The sequence below is a fragment of the Saccopteryx leptura genome, chromosome 1, assembly GCF_036850995.1.
Source record: "Saccopteryx leptura isolate mSacLep1 chromosome 1, mSacLep1_pri_phased_curated, whole genome shotgun sequence".
NCBI classification, from domain to species: domain Eukaryota; kingdom Metazoa; phylum Chordata; class Mammalia; order Chiroptera; family Emballonuridae; genus Saccopteryx; species Saccopteryx leptura.
In genome coordinates, this window is record NC_089503.1 from 323,213,874 (window position 1) to 323,234,990 (window position 21,117).

The 21,117-nt window shown below is 31.2% G+C and overlaps 1 protein-coding gene and 1 pseudogene across 4 annotated transcripts in view; one reads left to right on the plus strand and one right to left on the minus strand.

The window, feature by feature from the left end:
• Positions 1 to 21,117, minus strand: part of GRIK2 (glutamate ionotropic receptor kainate type subunit 2) — a 681,135-nt gene that overhangs the window by 169,506 nt on the left and 490,512 nt on the right. For 3 of the 4 annotated variants that reach the window (XM_066358812.1, XM_066358814.1, XM_066358813.1), the window contains one exon: positions 12,464 to 12,687. In XM_066358812.1, coding sequence (XP_066214909.1) covers positions 12,464 to 12,687 — 224 coding nt within the window. The remainder of the gene's footprint in view (positions 1 to 12,463; positions 12,688 to 21,117) is intronic. The other variant, XM_066358815.1, reaches the window with a different exon arrangement.
• On the plus strand, positions 13,919 to 14,514 carry LOC136389480 (small COPII coat GTPase SAR1B pseudogene; annotated as a pseudogene).

A 21,117-nucleotide genomic window follows, 5' to 3' on the forward strand; every position in this document is an offset into this window, starting at 1 on the left:
TTTGTTAACACACATGGTAACTGATATTAATAGAACTGGAATTTATATAAGATATATGGTTTTTTTTCAGATCATAAATTTCCAGTATGAAAAGCAGACATATTTTCTAGGTTTGTCATTAGCTTAAAATGTCTTTCTTTTTATTTTTCTAACTATGTAATTATTCTATAACTTTTAATGCATGTAGAAAAATGTTTTCTTAAATATTCAAGTGTCTTTCTGATCATTTAATAGCAAAACAAGTTCACAAGTAAGTATAATAAGTTGATATACACCTATCATTTCTAGATGGAAGTGAATTTTTAAAATTCCATAGTTAAATTAAATACTCTCAAATTTACTATTTTACTTTTCATCAACATCAGCAAAAGAAGTTCTGATAATAATTCCATGAGAAGTCAGAAGCATAGACACTAAATCTTGTTCAGGTGATATAATCTATAGGAAAGTTGTATGATGAAAACAGAAATTTTTAATATCACATTAAAGCAATGCTTCACATCTTTGATTCAGCAGATTACCTAATTGGTTATTATGGAGAACATATAATAAGAGATAATGTTGAGATTATACAGGAAAACAATGTCCCATGGTTAAATAGGATATTTGAATAACGCTGAGTTAAATTAATCTAATCAGATTTCTTTATAGCAAGACTTCAAAACCTTAAACTTTTTTAATAGTGAAGTCCCAACACCTAGAATATAGTTCAACTGATCTTATTTTATCATAGAATGTTATTGCTTAATCCCCCCGAAACAGCCTATCATCTAATGTTTTATAAAAACTGCCTTATGATGTGCAATACATTTATATTGCATGTGTATTATGAAGACTAGTATATGATACAATATTTTTTGCTCCAACTTCTTTACTGCTTTAGAAAAATTAGGGAAAGCATGGGTGTCCTGAACTACTCGACATCAAAAATAAACCAGGGTTATTTTTATAGGATTGAAAATGTGTATTTTGATAGCATCACTTAAGATAATATCGGAATAACAATTCATGCTTCTTATAGAAAATTAATTTGGTATATTCATGTTCCAAGAATGGTCAGGACTAGAAAGAAAGCACAAAAGATCTCTAAAATGTAAAATATTTACACTTACTTTTGATACATTCTGAAACAAGCTTTATTAACTTGTTTTAAAGAAAATGTTAGTTTAAAACAAGAAATAAGAAGAAAGTAGGCTGTTTAGAGAAAGGTACCCGAATAACAGATGACAAAGGAAATTTCAAAAATGAATACTTGAAATAAAAAATTTGAGAGAATTTCATATGTGGCTAAACATTACTTCCCCATATCATAAACTCTGTGGCAGACACTGTCAATTGCATACCCAATGACGTCTTCTTTCTTACATACAAGAGAACTGAGATGACAATGTATCCATGTAAAGTCACTCACATCTGCAGCCTCTTTTAGAATAATTGACCAAGAAGGGTGAAAGCTTCAGTCTCTGAATAGTGTAGCATGTACACAGGTGTCAAGCTCCTGAAGAACACCTGTCAGCAGCTGTTTCAGTCTTAACCTGCCTAATTTAAGACTCAATGACAATAATCCCCCTTATCACTAAATGAAATGTTCTGTCAGGTTTCTGACTGCCTACATGTGAAGCTATTCCTGCTACCATAGGCTCTGAACTTACTTACTACTGAACTATCAGAAGTCATTAATTAATGTTCTAATATTGTTATTGAATAATCTTAAAAATTTTTATTGTTTTTAGAATTTTTTTTTTAAATTATAAATGTGGGCAGATCGTTTCATGGTTAAATATTTTCCACATAAAAGTTAAAAGTTTTCTAATTTAATGATGAATCCTCAATAATTCAGAAAACATCAGCATTCACAAAAACTCATTCCATGAGACTGTCTTATAACTCAAATTCCCCACAGTGTATGTTCTCTTTTCCATAGATATCTTAATATGAGGTTAACTTTTAAAATATTGCTAATTTTCAGATATCAAATTATTTTCATAAATGAAAGAATAAATTGACATTTAAGTTTAGAATTATATCAATGATTTTAATTGTATTAATAAAAGCCCAGGTCTTTACTTTTGTTTTCAAGGTTCTTCAACCTTACCATTATCCTCCCCATATCTTTATGATATACCCTACATATCTGTATAAACATATTCCATCTGGAATGACTGCTATTCCCTTTTTTGAGCTATTCTTTCCCCATCACATAACCACGTGATACATTAGTAGTATGGTAGGGCTGGCTCTTACTGGCTTGTGAGAGCCAACTTTCCAACTATCTTTTCAACTCCACATTTGAGATTCCTCCACTGATAGCTTAAAATTGGTCACAGTGGTAGTATTTATGCCATAAAATTGGCAATTGTTACAAATCAAAGCCTCTCTCTTTGCCATAGTCAGCTATTAAACAATTACAATAAAACCACTGAACATTATACATCATTTATGTTAAATGTTTGTCATATAATATCCATTAATTAAACTCAGCACTGTATAATTATAGTTTAGTACCAGAATGACACCAGATTTACAGAGAGTGAAGTACAAGGGTTACTGGCATATGAATGCTACAATAATATGTCATTGGACATATTATTAGGTAGATTTGAATGGATTGGAAGGATTTAATGAGATGGTAACAGTGATCAGCTTTATTGATTTATAATTTATTAATGACAAATTTAAATTAAGATCAATTTTTAATAAAACTATAATCTTAAGAAAAAATAAATATCATTATCAGCCATAAGTGGATAACTAGAAAGAATAATTAATAAATGTCTTCAAAATGTAGGTATTACTACTGATTCCTATTTAAAGTTTATATTTGATATAAAAAACTAAGTTCAACAATAGGTTGGTTTCAGATCTTTGTGACCTATCATTATCCTAAGAAATTTAATTTTTAGTACAATTAAGTCATAATGCTACACTGTAACCTAGTTAAGTTTTAAAGTAGCTAAAATTGGTTTTATTGTTATAAAGTAAAAGACTTTATTATAATCATCTATTGATCATTTTAAGATTTCTGAAGAAAAGGCATTATTTTATTTACGATAAAACTCAGACTTAATTTTATAAAGGTAAAATACCTAATATAAATTTACACTAAAAGTTGGAATTTATTTTTTTAGATTATACAATAGGTTTCATATAGTATCATTAAACGGATACTAAAACCATTTTTTTAAACACCCCATTGTCCAATCAAATTAAGAGTGGCTTTAAATTAGGAATAATAAGGAAAATGGCCAACATATCAACATTGCATAAGAAAGCAAAGGTTTGTCTTATTAATAATGTCTTACCAATGTACTATTTCTTTGCAAGTGAAGTACTAAACATTAAAGAGGTAATTATTTAAAAATCAATATGAGTATAATTTACATTTGAAAAAATTCTCTTAGACTTACAGAGCAGAAGCAAGTGTTTAGCTTGCAACACACTTGCTAAGGATTTTAAAAGCAGTAAGTCCAAGCAGTATTAAAAGGATCAAGGCAGACTGTCCTCAGATCAGTCAGGTGGTCATGTGGTTTCTAATACTGAAAAATGAAACAGACTAGGCTTTTAAAGAAATGAACACTCAGTAAGTAAATAATGCAATCAACAAGAACTTGAAGCTAGTATTTGAAAGCAGCATTATTTTTTTAGCATCACTTGGACATTTAAACTGATTTAGCTAATATAGCAATATCTGGATTATACAAAAATAGCAAACGAGGTACTATAAACATGCAAAGCACATAAGTTTTATTTTTCATTGAATTTTTAACTATGAAATTAATTTGAGCTTTCTTTTCTTCCAACTAAACATCCGTTGAAATTATACTCTATTAAATCAAATATATCAATCACATAATTAAGTATATGCACTGCATATGCAGTTTTGTATTTAAAGCAACTGAAGTATGTTTGGAAAGCATTCCCTATTTTCTTTTTCAACTCAAGTATCTGAATTAAGATATACAGATATAAATATTTTTACAGTTTTGGCAGAAGATTTAAAATTTTTAATATCTTTTGATTAAAAAATTGAAACCCTAATTGATAAATTGAAGTAGAAATATGAAAAATTTGAAATTAACATACATATTCCTGAATGTGAATCTTATTTTTGCATCTTCTTCTACAAGCATATTGTCACTATTTTCAATTTTTTTGGTAAAAATCACATTATTCATAAGTTTCCAAAACATATCTTCAGTCAGTCTAGTGAATTGTTACAGTTATATTGAGACACACCTCCCAGCACCCCCCTTCTCAATACCAGTAATAGGAAGGGAAGCAGGGAAACACTTACCTAATTTTATCATATTAAAATAATATTCAGGTGCATATTCTGAACCAACTTAGATGACAGTTGTAGCCCTATTCTGTTTATGTTTATCATGCCAGTAACATTCAACACCTACCATTTCACCTTTGCTTCAAATATTAAGTCCCTTGTATTAATTAGGAAAATCTATCGTAAATTCATTTCACCTCATTTTAGCATCTCAGGAGCAGTCGGAGAGGGCAAATGAAAATGGAAAATATTTTGAAATAATTATTTTAGGGTTCAACATCTCTTTTTAAGAATAGTGGACAATTAAGTTATATCCAGGGCAGGGATAGGGAAACTGGGGGGTGGTGAGAGTTACTTTTATATAAAAAGTATTGAAACTAAAATTCTGTTTCAATCCAATATATACATTGGGCAAAATAGATGGTGAGAGTTACTTTTATATAAAAAGTATTGAAACTAAAATTCTGTTTCAATCCAATATATACATTGGGCAAAATAGAATTATCCTAGTTTTATAATGCAGATGTTTATAACACCTTTGTTAATAGAGTTTCTTCATAAAAGTTACCAGGTTAATCTCTGGGTTTCAAAATAAAATTTTAAAGATGAATATAAAATTAGCATATTTCTAACAGAGATAAGTTCACATTTTATAGTGTAGAAAATCAATAGAATAGTTTCTGTTGTCATTTGCTTTGCTAATTCTATTTATATAAAAACAGTTGTTATTAAGCTCTTTCTATCCAAATATTATATTGAAATTCCCATTGCTATTTGAGAAAGCAATGACAATTTTTTCTTAAAAAAATATAAATATATGTATACACACCCAACAGGATTGATATGAAAACAATTAACTTGAATGATGTAATTATGTAATGGAATGTAAAAAAAAAATTATAGCAATTAAGGTGTTGTGACATGCTCTAATGAATGAAGTTATACTGGTTGATGATATTATATCTCCTACTCATTAATTATTTGGATAGAGTACATTATTTTACATAGCATGAAGAGATAAATTCATAAATTACTACTAAGATTTACATCCATACATTTTCATTTAATATTGGTGATATTTCTCCCACACCCATGAATTATAAAAAAAGTCAAAACTATCAATTATAGCATTTTGAGTATACAATAGAAAGTTCACAATGTAGCTCAATTCTTTTATTATATGCAGCTAGAAATTTTCAGGGAGGAAAGTTAGCATTTCTAAGTAATAGATTTATGAGGCAAATCTGCATGTGTGGCTTACTAATGTCTCCTTTTTACATGCCCAAGTGATTGGGAATAAGTTTTTAAGCTTTCTAATTTGCCAATCTAAAGAGAAAGACATACTTTATAAATATAGCTAACTAAGGTGATTCTATTATCACCTGTTATTATATAATAGTACACTGCTAACATGTAGTAAAATAATTAATATAACATTCCTTAAAAACAATCAAAAAAAGGTATCCAACTATTTCCCTAAAATCTTAGATGAAAAAGTGGAAAGTGAATTTAACATTATAGTAAAAAAGAACCAAGTTTATATAAGTTCCTTTTTAAAATTTGTTTTCTTCTAAATTTACTTTTCTGTAGAATCTTCCTCCCTATAATAAATTAGAATTGTAAAAGTACAATAATAGCCTTAAACAAAGGAAAACCTCTCTAATCTCATTTGTAAGAGGTGTAGGGTATGTGGGGTGGAGGGTGATGTATATCTATTTGTTCCTCATAACCAACCATAAAAACATAGTTACTGAAAAAAGAAGTTAATAAATTAATCTCTCTGTGGTTCTCAAATGTAACCCGGCTATTGTAAAATAGCAATTTGTATTAGTTTCCTTCCTTATCTCTCTCAATGAATTCTTCCAAATGACTCACCAGCCCAGGACATGACTATATAGGAAAACATCCACCTAAAAGAACTTCTACATCAAAGAATCAACAAGAAAAAATCCCCTTTATCTAGATATAAATTTTACTAATTCAGGTGTTGTGCTTATTGTTAAAAAAACGCAAACTCACCTATTTCTCTATATTTCTCAATGTAACTGCCATTTTATTAGAAGACTACACTATCATTGTACTATATATATATAATCTAGTGAACATTTCTTTATTTTCTCATTATCTTTGTTGCACTTGCTTCCTGCACAGGTTTTACTATTTCTGGGTGTATGTTCATATAAAAACTTTTGCTTCTCTTGACAGGACATTCTACATAAAAGTATTTCATAAAGAATACTGTTAATTTTCTTTTTAAAACAGATCACAGATTTTTCTGGGGTAGTTCAGAAATTTGAAAATATTTTCTAGGTGACTGAGAACCTCCCATCGAAAGTTCAAGGGGACCATTTTCCTGGTGGCTACAGAAAAACAGAAGTGCAGTGTTGTTTCGATAGTTAACAAGCAAAACAAGCAAGGGAGATGCCTTCTGACACATAATTCACAGTGTTCTGCTGCTGTGGCAGAAGGAGCTACGGAGAAACTGTGAAATGTGGGAGAAGCAGCACATCGGTTGGTGAAAAATGCTTGCTTATATTTATCTTATTGGTTCTTGAGAATCACCTCAGCTTTTTCCTATGGCAAAAATAAAAAAAAGAAAGAAAGAAAAGGAAGAAATAAAAAGTATGTGAAATAAGCCACTCATAGTATTATTCTTGTTCTATTAAGTTTTCAACTTTAATTAGAAATATGTAAGTGACATGGTGGTAACCATGAAATAAGGCACTATTGCACTTTTCCAGAGCTTTCAAAAAGACTTAATTTCTTATAAGGTTCTTTGTTCCTTAGCAGGAGATATATATGTGTGTGTATGTATGTAAAATATAATTTCATTTTTTGTAAAGACTCATTAAGAATAGAGGTGTCATGTGTTGGTAGCAAATATAATAATTTAATAAGCATTCAAGGTTTTAGCATTCTGGAGTTTCTTGATGTGAATCTATCAACTGTAATTTATTACAATTAGCATCTGTGATTTACTGAGCTAAACTTGCGAAACTTTTAAATTGAAACAAATGATCATAGGGTGACTATAGTTCTCAGAGGATCATTAGCCAATATATTTATTGAGTGGGTAATTCCACTTGCAATGGCTAGACAAAAAGGCAGCCTTTTCACTTTTAGGAGTCTGAATTCAGTTTGGTAATGACACAAGGAAAGGTACAGAGGCAAATAATTAATCCATAGATATGAAATATAAAAATGGGTTATCAAACTTTTACACTTGCATTTATATTTAATTTTATTCTAACTATCAAAAATGTTTTATCTGAAAAAATAATTTGGAAAGAGATGTGAAAGTCTGTAAATATACCAAAAAGCATTTGACTACAGACCACAGGAAAAGCACTTTAATTTTAAATTCTTTGTTTTTCTAACTTTTTCTCAAATCTTTTTTTCTTATAAATATCTAACATAACTATAAAATTGAGAAGCAGAAAATATATTTATTTTTTCTTATGATGGTTGAAATACTCTTCTTTATCCTAAATATGCAATTTCAGTAAAAATCTCTCCTGCTTCAGTTATCTAGATTCCATTTTCACCAAACCTAAATGAAGTCACTGATTCACCTTAGTTTCAATTAGTTTGGTTTTATGAATCATACAAATTAGGAATTATTTTCTGGGTTAGTAACTGTTTGTCTATTTTGTAACCATAAGAATTACTGGCAGTATTAATAATAAAGGTGTAAATTATTTTACAATGGATTACCAAATAACAGTTGTGGAAGAAAACTGTTAATGTAGAAGCAACCTTATCTCCTGCAAAACATATTTGAAAGTAAATTTCTTTTTAATCAATGTTGATTTTTAGATCCATAATTGAGATATTCTTAATATTACCAATTTTAATAATCATTTCATACACGTGAAAGGCAGACTAGCAAAACAATACAACCATAAAACAAATTTTCATTAAATTTTAGGAAAATTGCTAAATGAGAAGAGGAATAACAGATTGGCTTTCCTGCAATTTACCTGAGTAAAAAAAATGACTAAAAATAAAGGTAACATAAATAAAATATTATGGAAAGGTAAACTAAAATGGTTGAATCGTAAGAGGTGGGCAAGTTGGTGGCAAAGGCACACAGCAAAACTGGCATTTCATTTCAATGTGACAACAGTCTTTTTGACAGAAGATTAGTTTAACAGTGAACATCCCACAAAAACAGTCATCTATTTTCAAGTGCATAATAATTCATTGTTGCCCTTCACCGTACATTAAATGTCACCCATCATTGTGACAGGCATATAAAAGCTATTGCACACCAGTAAGGAGCCAATATAAAAGCTGTTAATGGAAGCACTTTGGACATGGTTTTCTAAACTCAGTTAAATTATCAGAAACGTTATGTTTAGAACTTCTATACTTCTGAGAGCCAAAAGATATATATTGATAGTATACCTTTAACAGTCTGAGGACTCTCAATAAGGCAGTAGCCCTGTCATCTTATGACCACAGTCCATGTTAAAGCCAAAACATAAATCAAGACAGTCCTGATGGTCACAGTAATAATAAATTCTTGAGTTGATTCTAAGAATAACATGCCCTGCTGCCTAATTCAATAACAAAATAGTATTTTAATGTTCTAAAAATAATGCAAATCAATTAAATACAAAAAATACGCAAGAAATGTCTATATTCTTTTTTTACTTAGAAAATCTAATGTTACATATTTAACACATTGAATATTTACTTTATTTTTTATTCTTACTAAGAAAGCCAAAGTAGTCAATGTTGCTTGCTTTCTACTATTTACTGTTTTTCCTGTTTGACCATATTAATTTGTTCATTTAAGTAGCGTAAGCCATTTCTCTGTGATAATATCTTTACTACAAAATTTGGTATAGTATTATTTTTCTTCTTCAGAGTTTATTTGTATTTAATTTTAAGTGTCAGTCTCAGAATATAATATGCAATGTTTTTCATATAACCAGTGCATCATTATTAAGGTTACATCAATCCTGTTGGAGGGAAATGTGTGTACCATAATTCTCTTCTTTTAAGTTTGGTCTTTAGTTATTCATCTCTGTATAACAAACTACTAAGAACCATAGACCAAAATTTTCAGGCTGTATTTCTGAACAGCTCTAGTTATCCTGGAAAAAAAAAACTATGGTTAAAAGAAAATAACTCCTAATATTATGAGAATATAAATTGACTCCCTTTATAAATAGTACCTACTGTATCAATACCATCTGTTCTTTCATAAAGAAAATATTTGAAGCAAGGTGAAAAATATTCCTCATTATTAGTGTAAAGGGTGGGTTTGCTGACCAGTTTTTATATGTCTAGCTGGCATTTTTATACTGATATACATAGATCAAAGAAAAAAATAGAAAGAGAGAAAAGTGTTTAGGGATAAATATGATTAAATACAAGCCCATCATGAACAGGAGGATTTCTTCCTATCTTCTGCCAGCCAAAAACTTACTAGGATACCCAGGATAAGGCCATTTTATGTCTAGAATGCAGTACCCCAGGCTCATCTTTATTCTTAAGGTTTCTTAGCTAATTCAGATAAGCATGCTGGTTATGTCATTATACTATAAAAATAATGCAACTATTTTTAAGAGATCATAGATTATAAAACCATATCCAGACAAACAAATAAGACCATATATCTCTTCATTATTCTTGACTTAAAAACCTAGCATTTGTTATGTATTTTTTTTAGATTACCTTTTCTATAAAATAAGAGTAAGGGAAAATTTAACAAAATATCACAATCACAATTTACCTTTAAATCCAATTTTAAATATATAAATTCTAACAGTTATGATCAGTTCATTTGTCATAAAATTTGTTGTTAATATCATGATATAGCAGATAATTCAATAAGCCTTAAATCTGGCATCTAATGATAACTAACAATCTGCTTAATACTTTATTTCTTTTAGAGTTGTGTATTTCTCTCCAGTGAAATATGTTACAGAATTTTTTTTTAGAAAAATATATTTTAAAACATGGCATTCATTAAAAAAATTGGGTAACTATTAAGTATTTTTGTGAACTTCATTGAAGTCCAACAGGTGTTTATTCTTAAGTAAAATAATAATACTGCATTTATTTTGAATTGATAACAAATATCACAGTTCCACTTAAATTAGAAAGTTAAGTTCTAAAATTATATATTGGAATTTCTTCTGTATTTGCAAATCATGAACTTCTCCCATGGTAGTAAGAATTCAATACCATGTGATAGCAGATTATAATCATATAAATTCATTTGGTTTGGGAGGTTTAGTTTAGAATTTTAAAGGACACTGAAGAATTTTCTTTTAATCTGAAATTTTACTGCATTTTCAGAAATTTGGCAATATTTATATCAAAGTTTTTAATATTGCTAATTGAACAAAATTTCTGAGAAAATTTGTAGATTATTTTTATATTACATATATTTTACCAAGAATATCTAATATTATCATTTCATATAGGATATCTAACCATTTTTTATGTAATAAAAACAGGTGCAGCTGCAGATTTTTTCTAAACTTTGTCGTTTTTTTTATACATTGCAAGATTTATTTTTGTTTGCTCTGTGGATAGGTTTCAGAGTTTTCTAGCCATTGAATTATTTAAACTGCAATTCTTGAACTCATATCTCTTAATATATATGAAACAGAATGGCTTGTGTTAGTCACTATAAAAATTATATACTTTGTTCAAAAATGCTCAAAATGAGAAGGTTATTTTATTTTTACAAGACATGAAAAGAGCTATTGCTAAAAGCTTAAAAACTTCATGCTCCAGTTTCTCCCTTTTGGGGACAGAAATTTCAAATAAATGTTAACACTCCCTACCATTCAGCTACAAAAGTATATATAAATGGGTTCCAATACAAATTTTCAGTCAAAGGTAAATGATAATAGTCTGAAGGACTTAAGTGTTAATATTGAACCAATTAGGTAAAATATTATATATCTGTATAACATTTATATATAAATATATAAAATATTTTATATAACTAAGAAATAAATATATCAAATCTACATCAAAAATATTATGCTACTTGTATAACTGATTTTATTTCCCTTTTAATTGATGAACTAAGTGATGTTTTACTGCTGGTAAAATATATGACTTCACTGTAAGTATAATAAATTCAAGAAGGATACATATCCTTAGTGATAAATTGATCAGAACAACCTTTTTAGTGTACTTAAAAAAAAACACATTTAATATTTTATTTTATTTTTAGGGTAACATATTTATAGTCATACATTATAAATTTTATCAACATGAAAGAATTATATGTAAAATTCTAATTCATTGTGAATTTAGAGCTATCATTTTGATATGTACTAGGAAATAAAAATTTAAAGTTGATAAAAAATATGTTACTTTCAAGATCATCATAGTAACAATAGTGCTCTGAGTCCTGAGGAATAGTTTTATGTTCTTAATTAAGGCAAAAAAAAAAACCCTCAAAACTAAATCATATAGAAATGATCTAGCTGTTAAAAGTCTGATAGTGAGGTAAGCATAAGCAAGAAATTATTATAGATTTCTACTTCCAAAACAGCAATAGATTAGCAAAAGCAACATAGATTAAGCTATATTATGGAATGTGGGGGTCATTATGCAAATATAAAACTAATAATTTTCAATTAGGTATTTCAGTTTCTGATCTTATGATAAAATAAAGGCTACATATTAATAATATAAGGCAATTTTTGTAGTGATATATACATTTTTTTGAGAATGACAAATTTTAGGTATAAAATCATGATAGTCTTTTAATACTTAAAATGGTTATTTTTATTTAGCTTTGGTTCATTGAAAGAGAAGCCACCTTTTAAATTTTACCACTTTGGTTTTTCTTATGACTGATTTATTAATTCAAATTCATAAAACATACTAGTATTTTTCTGTCTGGTTCAAGAGAAACCTTCAAAATGAGGAAATAATTCTTGTATTATGGTGACTACTACTCCTTTTAAATTCTGATTAGAAGAGTAACTCAACCATAATTATAGCCTAGTGATACAACCAGCATGCTTTTGCCCCAAAAGGCATTCTAGAATATTTAATAAGTTATGTGACTCTTAAAAGTTCATTATTCTTCAGCATCCCATGGGAAATAAAAAAAAAAAGAAAACTGATTGTGACTTTTGACAATTATTAGTTAGAAAAAGGAGGTAACAATTGCCAAAAAAATCACAAAAGTGAGCATGTTACCTGGCTATGACAAAGAGCACACAACTGACACCCAAGTAAGCCAGCAGAATATACATCCAGATATCAGGGGAGAGAGGATTCAGGAAGGAGAAGACGCCTGGGTTTGTACCATTAGGCTTGCGGTACAAAATACTTATTCCAAGTGTCATAAAGGGCTTGGAAAAGTCGATGACCTTCTCTCGAACATAAGTAATAGCCAGTGGAGCAACTGCAAGGTCAGCTTTCTGTAGAGAGAAACATAAAAAACAAAAACAAAAATCAGTTCTAAGAAGAAAGAAGTCAGTAACCGAATTAAAACAAAGGCTTTACACTTGAGAATTGTCTCAGAAATGATTATATTAACATTTAAAGCATTCTTCACTCTGATATGAAGCATCTGATTTACGTTGCTACTCAATTCTATCTGCTTCAGGATTAGCAAACCAAGATTTATTGCAAGTACAAAGAGATAGAAAAATTGTATGATGAAAACAATGAAGAAATAGTTATACAATCGATATCAGAATTATTATGCTACTGAACATTTGCATAATTACTTTGATTTTAAACTTTAAAAATCATTTAATATCAATTATAAGTTTATAAATTCTTTGGTCAAATCCTAAAAGGTAATACTAATTGCTACCTCAAACCATTCATCTGACAATAAACATTTTTTTTCTCATTTTAACACTATTGAGTACAGCTAAAAGCTTATAGTCTTTAAATAGTTAACATTGTGAAAATCACTTTTAATGTCCCTGAGTTTTTTTCCATTGTGTTTTATATTATTTAATGAAAATTCTTGCAGCCTTGCCTAAATTGCATTATGAAATGAATTTTTCAATTTTCATAAACTTGCTAATTTTCCATGGTAACTTAAATATGTTAAACTACTAATGCTTTTCACTCATCATGTTATAACCATCTGTCAGGGATGAACTTCAACTCTAATATGTAAAAAAAAATAATTATAATATTTGAAAATAACATAAGCATCTATTCTCATCTTTGGTGAGAAGCTGTATTTCCACATTTCTTTTATTTTCATAAACACACTAACTTTTAGACAATATAGAAGAAATGCTCATTGAAGAGCACTATAGAATGACATATAAAAGAATAAAAATGGATCTCTACTATTTTCTTGGCGCAGAAATTGTAAAAGAACTTATAGAAGAAACTTCTATAACATGCTAGGTTTGTTGATACTGTTGTTTTGGTTATGTATTTGAGCTCATTTGTGGAAGTGTGGAGGAAAGATGCTTGGGTAAAGTATCTTGGAGAGTAGCTATGTAGAGAGGAAGAAAGACATTTCCCTAAAAATTCGGAAGTGACCTGCATGCCTGGAAGTTGCTGACCAGATCTGGGACTGCAGCAGTCATTGCGCTTTGTAGTTGGGTTTTGGAAGGTATAAAGTCCATGACAAGTAAGGAATTGCATTCTCTTCATTTGCAGACCTTACAAGATATGACTATGTCTTTCATATCTGACTGGATTTACAGTGATTTCATCAGTGTGCTAAAGTTTTTAGGATTATATAAGAACATTGGTAAATTGGTATTTCTTGGGTTGGATAATGTGGAGAAACAACATTGCTACACATGCTCACAGATGATAGACTTGGATAACATGTCCCAACATTACATCCCACTTCAGAGAAACAAACCAATTCTGGCATGCCCTTTAACATTTTTGATCTGGGTGGACATGTTCAAGCTCGAAGTGTGTGGAAAAACTATCTTCCTGCTATCAATGGCCTTGTGTTCTTGTTGGATTATGCAGACTATGAAAGGCCTTTAGAATCAAAAGAAGAACTTGATTCACTAATGACTACTGAAACCATTGCTAATGTGCCTACACTGATTCTTGGGAATAAGACTGACAGACCCGGTGCTATCAGTGAAGAGAAGTTATGAAAGATGTTTGGTTTATATGGTCAGATCACAAGAGAAGGCGATGAATCTCTGAAAGAACTAAATGGCTAGTCATAGGAACTTTTCATGTGCAATGTGTTCATCAGGCAAATGTACAGAGAAGGCTTCTACCGAATGGCAGAGTGCATTGATTAACACCAAACCATCTTGAGTCCAGGTCTTGCCATTCAGGTCTACTCAGAAATTTAACCGCTGAACATGCATAATTTAATTACAATAGACTTTTTTTGGTTAGAAAAAAGATGTTTTTTAGATTATTAATAGTATATTAAATTAATTTGAGTGAGAATTGAAAATTGATTCAAGTAAGTCTGAATATCACAATATTAGCTTTCCAATTCCATAAAGATAATTAATTTTTTAAGTTTATAACCTGACATGACTCCCAGCACTATTTATAAAATATAACTTCCAAGTAATACATTTGAAGGACTTTTTAATAACATCAAATTACAAATATATACCATAACTAAAGTTGAATTTTATGTATTTTTTGGCACTTGTTTTTAAATGTTAGATTATAAATTCACTTATGTGTACAATTTATAATTAGCATACTGTTGACTGCATGATGCCTTATAGGTTTTAATGATATTTTTTTTATTAGACAATAAAACAAACCTTCATGTTTGGAAAACAACTAGGAAAAAAAATAGGCCTTCTGGGTCCTAGGGAAGGTATTCATATTTCATATCATAAATCAAAAAAATGTCAGTTTAGTAATAATAATTATTAATATCCTTAAGCATTTGCTATGTAACAGGCACTTCAATAAGAACTTTAAATGAATTGTCACAATTAATCCCTACACAATCTTACAATTATTCCTATTTTCAGATAAGAAGGCTAAATTCATGAGAAATTAAGCACTTGTTCTTTTTCATAGAGCTAACTGAGAATTAGAACCAGGGTGTAAAACCAAGCTATTGAAAACTAATACTAGCCTGACTTGTGGTGGTGCAGTGGCTAGAGCATTGCCCTGGAACATTGAGGTCCTCTGTTCATAACCTTGGGCTTGCCTGCTCAACACACATATGGGAGTTGATGCTTCCTGCTCCTCTCCCCGTTCTCTCCCTCTCTTATCTCTTTCTCTCTCTCTCTCTCTCTGTTTCTCCTCTCTAAAATGAATACATGAATAAGTAAAAATTAAAATAAAAAAATAGAAATCTAGAAGCAACAATGCCTGTAACTCAGAAACAAGAGATGAAATCATATAGCCATCATTCTTCATTCATTCATTCATGACAGAGTTTGGAGAGATGGACATTAAAATACGCAGAAGCAATGGCAGCGATGAATGGACTACTACCTACGAGAATTTAGCGGGTAGATGCAGAGTGCAGGTAGATGGCATATGTTGTACAGGAAAGAGACAGCACTCCTGAGACAGAAAAGAAAGCAATAAAGATGGTTTGAAAAGTGAACAACTTTGAAAGGGAAAGAAAGTACTCATTTAAGAAATAAAGATCCCAGGTTTAAAAAAATGGAAACTATAAAGTGGTGGTTTGCTCTTGTTTGGGGGGCTTTGTACAGCACAGTTTACGAGGGTGTCACTTCCCCTTGTGACGTCCCTCTTCCTAGGCACAGGGAAAGCAAAATTTTACCATATATAAAGCTTGTATATAAATATATTTTGAAATGGTAAAAATATTTTTTTCAAAATATATATTAACAAAAGTTAGAAAAAAACAATTCAAATAACATATATTAAAAAGAAAACTACTAAATAATTTTTAAAAAGTTGTTCTATAGGCATATATTGATAAGCTTGACAAGACATACATCAAGTTTCAAATTTTACTTAGCATTGCCTAAAATAAAACTATGATTCAAAACATAAAATAGAAAAGAAATAACATAGTAAAATACTTTTAATTATTAAAAAATTGGTCATTTGAAACTAAAAATGTAAGCAGACACTTTTAAATATTTAATAAAAAGATAAATGGATCAGTAGACTATGGTACATCCAAATAATAAATATATTGCCTGACCAGGCGGTGGCATAGTGAATAGAAAAGGGGTCGGGAACCTATGGCTTGGGAGCCAGATGTGGCTCTTTTGATGGCTGCATCTGACTCGCAGATAGATCTTTAAAAAAATAATAACGTTAAAAATATAAAACATTCTCATGTATTACAATCCATTTATTTCCTTCCACTCATGTTCATAGTTACAGGTGGCTGGAGCCAATCACAGCTGTCCTCTGGGACAACACCAAATATTTATTGGATAATGCATAACATACACAGGTCATTGTATGGCTCTCACGGAATTACATTTTAAAATATGTGGTGTTCATGGCTCTCTCAGCCAAAAAGGTTCCTGACCCCTGAAATAGAGCGTCGGACTGAGATTAGGAAGACCCAGGTTTGAGACTTGAGGTCGCAAGCTTGAGCACGGGCTCATCTGGTTTGAGCAAAGCTCACCAGCTTGGATCCAGAGTTGCTGGTTTGAGCAAGGGGTTACTCAGTCTGCTGAAGGCTCATGGTCAAGGCACATATGAGAAAGCAATCAATGAACAGCTAAGGTGTCACAACGAAAAACTAATAATTGATGCTTCTCATCTCTCTCTGTTCCTGTCTGTCTGTCCCTATCTATCCCTCTCTCTGACTCTCTCTCTGTCTCTGTAAAATAAATAAAATAAAATAAAATATAAATAAATAAATATTATTCAGCATAAAAAGAAGTGAACTATCAAGCCATAAAAGGCATGGAAGAACCATAATTGCATAGGACAAAGTGAAAGACATCAATCTTTAAAGGCTATATATAGTACGACTCCAATTATGTAACACTTTGGAAAAGGAAGAACTGTGGAGAGTAAAAAGATTTGTGGTTGCCAAAGGCTCAAGGGAAAAGGGGAGTAATGAATAGGTAAAAAACAGAACAATTTCAGGGCAGTGAAACTACTCTGCAAGAACTGTAATGGTAGGTATATAACACCTTATAGTTATCAAAACCCATATTATTGTACAACACAAAGTAAAAATCCTCACATAAACTGTAAACTTTAGCTAATAATAAGGTATCAATAACAGTTCATCAGCTGTAACAAATGTGCTACACTAATGGAGGCTGTTAATAAAAGAAATTCTGTGTGTGGGCTGGAGGGTCAAGATGGGACAAGTTATAGGGAAATTCTACTTTCTGCAACATTTTTCTATAAATCTAAAACCTCTCTTAAAAATGCCTATTAATCTTTAAAGAATAACAACAGGTATTTTTTTTTTTTCATTTTTCTGAAGCTGGAAACAGGGAGAGACAGTCAGACAGACTCCCGCATGCGCCCGACCGGGATCCACCCGGCACGCCCACCATGGGACGACGCTCTGCCCACCAGGGGGTGATGCTCTGCCCATCCTGGCATCACCATGTTGCGACCAGAGCCACTCTAGCGCCTGAGGCAGAGGCCACAGAGCCATCCCCAGCGCCCGGGCCATCTTTGCTCCAATGGAGCCTTGGCTGCGGGAGGGGAAGAAAGAGACAGAGAGGAAAGCGCAGCGGAGGGGTGGAGAAGCAAATGGGCGCTTCTCCTGTGTGCCCAGGCCGAGAATCGAACCCGGGTCCTCGGCAAGCTAGGCCGATGCTCTACCGCTGAGCCAACCGGCCAGGGCACAACAGGTATTTTTAAACTACATTTCCAGTTAGTAGAATTTAATGAGTTATGTTGAGTAATAAATTTAAACTTGAATATTCCAATTAATAGTAAAACACATAAAACTTATCAAACATCATTATCAAAACTAGTAGTCTAAAATTGTACATCAAATATATTGTTAAATTCATTTAAACAATCCTCAGGATTATCTTGCCCCAGTAAAGATGAACATTTATTTATACATAATATCATTCTCCATAAATAAGATCTAATTTCATTACAAGTATTTTAATAATATAATCATTTTGAAATCTAATCAAAATGTTGTTATAATAAAGATGTTTGTAATGATGTGGTCTTTCTCATCAAAGCTCATATTATTCAAGACAGCAGTAGGAAAAAAGAATTTAATGGTAAAATTAAATAATCCAAGAAGTTTCTATCTCTGTAGATACAGCTTATAATTTAGTAAAAATAGATTTAGTAAATAACTATTTTAAAGAATAATCTCAGCCCTGGCCGGTTGGCTCAGTGGTAGAGCGTCGGCCTGGCGTGCAGGAGTCCCGGGTTCGATTCCCGGCCAGGGCACACAGGAGAAGTGCCCATCTGCTTCTCCACCCCTCCTCCTCTTCTTCCTCTCTGTCTCTCTCTTCCCCTCCTGCAGCCAAGGCTCCATTGGAGCAAAGTTGGCCCAGGCGCTGAAGATGGCTCCATGGCTTCTGCCTCAGGCACTAGAATGGCCCTGGTTGCAACAGAGCAATGCCCCAGATGGGCAGAGCATCATCCCCTGGTGGGCATACCAGGTGGATCCCTGTCGGGCACATGTGGGAGTCTGACTGCCTCCCCATTTCCAACTTCCGAAAAATACAAAAAAAAATAATAATAATTTCATATGAGAAATTGTCAATGATCAAAGTTGCTTAAAAAACCTATTTCGGCAAAAGAAAAATAAGTAAATTATGTCATATGAATAGGACAAAAAAAAGAGAGAGCTTACTTCTATCTGATTGGGTTAACAAAGGTTTTACAAAACCGTAATACTTATAATAGTGTTGCAGCTTGATGAAAGAGTCAAATGACAAAGGCCTAAATTGGGAGAGTGCCAGCAGCAAGAAAAAGAAATATCATAGTAGTAAGTAGCATTAAATGTGTCTGTTATGGGCCAAACCTGAGTTATATTCATTGCCCGGATCACTTCCATTACTCCCTGCAACAGCTCTACCAGATTCGTTGTGTGATTTCCTTTTTTATGGATGAAAACAAAGAATTGTGAGAGTTTTAAAAAGTTATGGTGCCAAATATGACAACTACACTCATTTCCCACTATTTTTTCCTTTTACAATCATTCAAGCGCAACATAACCATTTCTTCCACTATACTATTTTTGTTTCTCTGAGCCCAAAATGATCTATCCTTTTCTTCACTATTCAAATTCTGTAAGACACATCTGTTTTTTTTTTCTTCCGTGAAGCTTTTCCTGAATATACTGTACATTAATGTCTTCTAAAGAATTTTTATAGTGTTTGTAAACTTAACCATGAAATTGACTATTTAACAGTACTTTGTTATTTCTGATTTTTTTACATATAAGTCAATTAATATGGTATGAGATGTTTGAATGTATATGTCATCGTAATTGTATTGTTTCTGTCCCTATGAGAATATAAGTATATTGAAACCTTCAGGCATTCCCTTAATCAAAGCACATAGTTCTGAACTAAAGGGAATGGTAAAGTATCCCTCCCTGGAAATTTCACACAGATACCTGAATAGCAACTACTTTATTAATTTAATAAGTATAAATTTAAAATTATATCATCCTAGGTGAAACTCTTCCAAATTATCTTATGTAGCCCTGTGAGCATAACCAAATCTAACATCCTTAGGGCATTGGACAAATTCTGACACCTAGGAACTGCTTAGTAAGTGTTTCCTAAATTCAGTTTTAATTTAACTTACTAAAGACAAGATCATTCAGATAATTTTTAAATTAAGCTTTTCTCTAATCTTACTCTAGAAATAAGATTTATTTGTATATTAATATGATTTCTAGCAAACTAAACATCTATATTTTTAAGTTATATAGCTAATAACAATCCTTTGATTAAAGTCTTATAAAACAATGGCAATTTTACATTTTAATGTAATAACTATTATAAAAAATAGGTAACAAAACATATCTTAATGAATGGCACAATGACTTCAAATTTGATCATGTTAAGAACACTTTTAAAGTTCTAGTAATTAAAGAACATAATGACATTTTATATATTATACATGATCTGGTTAGTGAAATCTTTTATGCAGTCTTCCTAAAGTTCTTGCAAAACTTAATAACAAAAAAACAATTTTATGTATTGTTTTCTTTTCCATGCTGCTGTGAAATCCTTAATATATGGGTAAAATAACTAAAGTAGTAACTGTATATAACTAAATTGAAAATTTTTAACTGATTTAGCTAAGAAATTTAATCTAGATAATTATGAATATTAATGTCACTTATAAATGAGATCACACTTTCCTAAACTCTGCAATGTATAATGTGAACAAATATTTTGCTCCTGTGTTCATTTTTAGGAAACATAGCTTACTTTGGGTACACATAGCCAACAACCTCCATCACTGTCCATCTAGTAACACCCTCATACCGCCTGGATTTGTAAAGTGGCTTTCTAATTGGCTCCCAGCTTTCATTTTTGTCCAGCTATAGTCAGTTCTTCATCCAAATAGAAACTTCTTCTGTTTTTTGTTTTTTGTGTTTTTTTTTACAGAGACAGAAAGAGGGATAGATAGGGACAGACAGACAGAAATGGAGAGAGATGAGAAGCATCAATCATCAGTTTTTCATTGTGGCACTTTAGTTGTTCATTGATTGTTTTCTCACATGTGCCTCGACCGTGGGGCTACAGCAGACCAAGTAACCCCTTGCATAAGCTAGCGACCTTGGGTCCAAGCTGGTGAGCTTTGCTCAAACCAGACGAACCCGCGCTTAAGCTGGCGACCTTGGGGTCTTGAACATGGGTCCTCCACATCCCAGGCTGATGCTCTATCCACTACGCCACCGCCTGGTCAGGCAAATAGAAACTTCTTTTTATAACACATACCAGATTATCATGTCTTGCTCAGAATCCTCCAAT